Genomic DNA, 6,000 nt, shown 5'->3' on the forward strand with positions numbered 1-6,000 from the left:
CGTGGGTAGAGTGTGTCATTACATCTCTAATAGATAGACAGACAGACAGACAGATAGATACTTTATTTATCCCGAGGGAAATTATTGTCCACCAGCAGCTGAACAAAAATAAGAAGGGAAGAAGAACTGAAAATAAATAGAAATATATAAAAAATAAATAAATAAATAAATAAATATATATATATATTTCAAACTCAGGCTAGGATGCAGTCATTTATGCTAGTTAAGTAGGCTAATCAAGGTGTCAATGGTAAGTTTCAAGTTCGTGCAAACTTAGTATAATATGGCAGCACACTATGGAGGACGTTCGTGTTTGTATGGTGGAGAGTTCGACCAGACTGTGTTTGCTGTATGTGCTACGAAAGTGTCATTTGTCAGACGAGTGTGCTCCGCTATTCTGAGACAAAACATCAAATATCATTTAAGGATGATGCTTACAAGACATAATCAATCAAACAAACAATTTCAAGTTACAAGAGACCGATAACTCTGCTTATTGCTAAACATCAAATGCCCTTCACTGACAGAATACTTTAAGGCCAAAAATATTTGGACACCTGACTATGAGCTTGTGGGACATCCCATTTTGAAAACAAATTGTATTGAAATAGAGTGACCTTAATGTGATCTTTTCGGCAATAACAACAGCCACATGTCTTTGGGAATTTGTGGCTATTTAGTCGAAAGAGCTTTTGTATGACTGGTCAAAAAGCCTCAAGTGATGTTCCACTTCATTCCAAAGCTGTTCAGTGGGGCTGAGGTCAGAGCTCTGTGCAGGCCACTGGAGTTTATTTAAACCAAGTTTTCTTTATCTCTTTATAGACCTTGCTTTGTGCACTGGGGCACAGTCATACTAGAACAGGAAAAAGCCTTGCCTAAACTGCTGCAAAGTTGTAAGCACATAATTTTCTTTATATAATGGATTTCTTACACCTGTCAGCAGTTGGTGCGGCTAAAACACAACATTAGTATTGGTGTCCAAATACTTTTTTTCCATATAGTGTACATGATAACAGTTGGTGTTATATGACTGTAGTATTGGATGGCACACTGAATACTTTATTGTTGTGTCTTTCGTAAATCTGCATGCTGTACAAAAATGTTGCTGACCCCTGATCTAATGCTCCAGAAGAAGCTTGGCAAAACTTTGAGTCTTTCTAAAATTGGCAGGTCAGCTAAAATGTGCATTAAGGCAAGAAGGAAGTTGGTCAGGAAGGTAAAAACAAAGACCCAGAAGTCACTCAAAAAGAGCTCCAAGAGTTCTGGGCAAAAAGTGGAGAACCATCTCTGTAGCACTCAAAAATCAGGGCTTTAGGGCAGAGTGGCAAGTGATCACTGCTGAGTGAAAAAGATATGACAGCCCACGTGGACTTTGTTAAATGACATGTGCAGGACGCTCTGGTCTGATGAGATCAAACTGAACTCTTTGGGCAAAACATAAAGCACTATGTCTGGTAAAAAACAGGCACTACTCAACAGACAATACAATATCTATAAAAACAAAAGCATGTTTTCACTTGTTTGCCCTGTGATAGACTGGCGACCTGTCTGGGGTGTTTCCTGCCTTCGCCCAGTGAATCGGACCCACCACGACCCTGTACTCGATAGTGGTGGTAAAACAGACAATGAATGAATGAATGTTTTCAATTCTTTATTTTAGTTGATTAATCAACTTTATACATTCAAAATTAACGTAACTTCACACTGCATATTTAAAGTATTGAATAATTTATCACTTCCTTTTTTAATAAGATGAAATATCTAGTGCTAAAGCAAAAGTAGTAAAACAAATTATATTCAAACAGTGTATATTCTGGCAGCATTCCGTATTATTGGTGCACTTCCCTGCTTATATTGCTTACATCATAAAATACCAACACACAAAAGATTTCAAACCAAGTGCTTGAAGCAAAATGGAAAATATAATATTGACGCATTTATAACTAGAGGGTTAGTTCTTTTATAAGACTGACTAACTACGTTGTTAATCGCAGTAATAATAAACATAAGTACTTTGTACAACATGCCAAAATAAAATGAAATGTTTTACTTTAAGTATTTATTAAAACACTTCAACAGTCTAGTATAACCCCTACATTTTTGTAGAAATTTTAACAAAAAGCATGTGGCACAGAACAGCCAAACAAGCATGAACAAATAAAATCAATGTGTTAGTGACTTTTTTAATTAAAGTTATGAAAGTTTTTAACTGAAGTTACATCCACCTTTAGTGGTAAACTCCAACGGAAATGCATGAGACTCTCTCCAAAACCCATAAACCCATAACCCATAAACAAATATCAGGTAAATGTGCAGTTTTCCACCACAGTCACAACCACTTCCAGTATTTTTCTTGCATTTTGTTTTTTTTGTTTTTCACAAACAAAAGCATTTCAGACTGCAATGGGGTCATATTAATCAAAAATCGGTAAAAGATATAGATCTATATTGTTTTAAATAAAGTTATTTATTAGTTATTTAATATAAATACCAGATATATTAAACTTTCAGAAAGATAAATAAACAAAAGAAGAGGAGCAAAACAATATAAAAACATTATCACATATATGCAGTATCTTCTGCTTAAATACTAAATACTACTATGAGATGTAAAATCAGTGTAACTATTACTGTCATTACAGCCAAAGCTTTATGTTATAAGCTTAGAAAAGGGCACACGGTGCCACCCTGCCCCCACATGTCCTAAACCTCACTTGAATAGAGCTTAAATTGGTTACAGATGCTTTCTCCGGAAAAAGAACTTCAAACAGGTACAACATGAGAAGCTACTTGATCAGACAGATGTTGCACTGGGCAGCGTTGCAAGAAAAGGTTCTCTAAAATAGTGAAGTCTTCAAAAAAGCTTTGTATCCAACATTGTTGTGTCTAGATCTTAAGTGGTTGTGATTCCTTGCGTCAATAGCAAGTTAGCAAATTATTTACATAGCTTTACAGATCTGGTATAATAACAGCATGTTAAAAACGATGCTACTTGCCAATAATTTAAAAAATGAAAAGTTAAGAAACCTTTCCCAGACAGGGATGTAGCTACACTTTGCCAAAGTGCCATTTGCTTCACACTATGAGGCAAAACAAATGTTCTCTTACTAGAGAGAAAACCAAACGGGAAAGCAACCAAAATAACAAGTACTGCTTAAGTAAACAGGACAAATGTGTTACAATTTAACTCTAAAACTCTTTATCAGCAAACACACTGAGTGTAAATACATGCACACCAATAATGTTATCACCATGGGATTTTGGCAATTATTTAATTATGTAGGTAGTGCAGCTACATCATGACTTAAAAATAAAAATGTTAAGTCAAAAGGCTTACAATCTCTTCTTAAGAAACAAATAAGTGATAGGTTTTTAACTAATTGACTAGAAAAATAATGAATTAAAATAATTTTGTATGTTAATAATGTATGTTAAGAAAATGAAACTATGAAGAGTCGGTTCTGTTGTGCTACTTGGTAAATCAAATATGTGTGCTTCTTACAAGTTAGCAAAATGCAACCACCTTGGTCCTAGAGAAGTAAAACATATAGTACATGTAGAGACACAACCAAAAGTGTCCGACTATTAACTGACTCATATGGAATGTTTTTCCATTACCATTTAAAGCAACAAACAGAAAATTACAAATTAAGGAATTAGCCACTGACCACAAACTTCACATGTATTTGTTTTCTTTTGACTCATAAACATTAACAATAGATTTTGGTATGACATTTTGCAAAAAGAAATGCCTATATTAAGGTCTCAAGGGCCTTACTTTTTTACAGTTAAGTACAACATTAAAACTAGGGGTGCACTATTAATATTGGTTGCACAGTTAATACATCTGCTAAAATTCAAAAGAAATAAACTGGACCTGTGACACCATTGTGTCTGTACTTACCTGGGACAAAACTTTACTATATTTTAAAGACTTCTTTACTGACACATCCTGTATCCTAATTTTTCCCACTACACTGAGAGATGAGCTCTCCTTCTGCATGACACAAACACAATGACATCACTGGCAGAGTTTCCTCTCTTTTTTGTAGGCAAATGTATAGAATTTTTTAAGCTGTAGGATTACACAGCCTTTCCTCTGTGAACCAACTACTAAATGTGACTACACCTTATTCAGATATGGGTTTGTTTTGGAACATGCAATACCCCAAAATACCATTTGTTAAAAGAAGAATATTGTTTATAAGAATAGATACACTACTGCTTCAATTATTATTATTAATGTACCAGATGCACAATTTGCATACCATGTATTGTATGCACGTTGTACTTTTGCTACACGTTACTTTATTTATATTTGTATTAGTTTATTAGTTTCTCTTCTTTTGCTTGTTATCTATCTACCTGTCTATCTATATACATATATATACACACACACACACACACACACACACACATATATATATATATATATATATATACTGTATATATACATACATACATTTTATATATATGCATTATATATATATCTGTCTATCTATCTGTCTATCTATGGCACCCTAAAGCATTAAAGTGGTGTCAGACAAGCATAGTATGGCAACCAATGTTACCATCAAGTACTACAGTGTAATACAGCTCAACCATGGTAAACTAGAGTAAAGGAGCTGGATTAAGCTACTGACTCAGTTCCAGTGCAGTTTCTATCAACTTATTTTATGTTTCCAACATAAAACTAGTGTAGTTGCTGCGTAGTGTGTGTGTGTGTGTGTGTGTGTGTGTGTGTGTGTGTGTGTGTGTGTGTGTGTGTACTGTGTCTAACTTCTACCAGGAATGACCAAGAAATAACGGACACCGGTGAGCGCTTATGTGGAGTACAACACGGCGCTATTTAAAACAACTAAACACCTTCTTTACACAAAATACTGTTCATGTCAGTGTTTAAACAAACTCTTCTGTTTTACTCTTAACTCATTTATGTTATTTATGTAAAACAAACGGAGGTGGAACAGAGTAACAGAGTTAGTGTGGATACAGTAACCGAAGGCTGAAAATGCTGCAGCTCTGCAAGTCTCGTTAGCGTTGGATAGTTTTAAAACTAGCACACATAAAACGTACTTTACTCTGTCAAAGTATTTAGAGTTTGACTCTTCATAAGCAAAAGAGTTCGTTAAACAGCCGACAAGCAGTTCCAGTGAGAGGGAAAGTATATATTTTCACACTTACCCTGAGTGGAAACGAGAAAGAAGTTGCAGTAAAAAAATAAAAAAGCTATCTGAACACACACACGCATCTTATTAAAGTCCCACAGTGCATGGTGAAGTTAAACCTAGGCGCTCCATGAGAACATCTCCTCGTTTAGATCTACAACCTCCATCAGCTCTCTCTCTCTCATTCGCTCTCTCTCTCTCTCTCTCTCACCTTTCTAACACACACGCACACATACACGCTCACACATGCACACTCACACACAGGGCCGCATTCAGGAGATGGGCTGGACTAGAGAGAGGGCAAGCAGGGCGGACCACGCATGCGCACCGGTCCCTAACGCTCAAGCTATTTGAGGTGTGGACAACACTATGGTGGGCTGCTAGTAACGTAACACAGTCTGTGAATTTAGAAAGCCTATGCTGTAAAGTTAAACTTAGAAGTTTGCATGCACTATATTGCCAAACGTGTATAGAATCCAGACCATTGGAATATTGGACATTTTATTACAAAACTATTGGTGTTAAAAAAAAGCCTGTAAGGTCATGCCCTAATGTTGAGAGTCTCACAAATGACTCACAAGCTTATTTCTTTTGTATATGTGATTGTGGGACGGTCCAGTATATTCCAAAATTATTCAGTGGGGTTGACAGGGCGGCACGGTGGCTAAGTGGGTAGGGAGTAGGTCCTGGGTTCGATCCCCGGGTGGGGCGGTCCAGGTCCTTTCTGTGCAGAGTTTTTTCATCCGGGTGCTCCGGTTTTCTTCCCACAGCCCAAAGACATGCCGCTAGGCTAATTGGAGACACTGAATTGTCCCATATTTACCTAGCCACT

General features: G+C 36.3%; 1 protein-coding gene across 4 annotated transcripts in view; it reads right to left on the minus strand.

The window, feature by feature from the left end:
* reck (reversion-inducing-cysteine-rich protein with kazal motifs) overlaps nucleotides 1-5,316 on the minus strand; it is a 74,502-nt gene extending 69,186 nt beyond the window's left edge. For all 4 annotated transcript variants that reach the window (XR_010011224.1, XM_062991204.1, XM_062991203.1 and 1 more), the window contains exon 1: nucleotides 5,185-5,316. Coding sequence is in view for 3 of the 4 variants with exons in the window: in XM_062991204.1 (XP_062847274.1) it covers nucleotides 5,185-5,251 (67 nt within the window). In the remaining variant the exon portion in view is untranslated. The remainder of the gene's footprint in view (nucleotides 1-5,184) is intronic.
* Nucleotides 5,317-6,000: the final 684 nt, after the last annotated feature.

The sequence above is a fragment of the Trichomycterus rosablanca genome, chromosome 3 (assembly GCF_030014385.1).
Source record: "Trichomycterus rosablanca isolate fTriRos1 chromosome 3, fTriRos1.hap1, whole genome shotgun sequence".
In the NCBI taxonomy this organism is placed as follows: domain Eukaryota; kingdom Metazoa; phylum Chordata; class Actinopteri; order Siluriformes; family Trichomycteridae; genus Trichomycterus; species Trichomycterus rosablanca.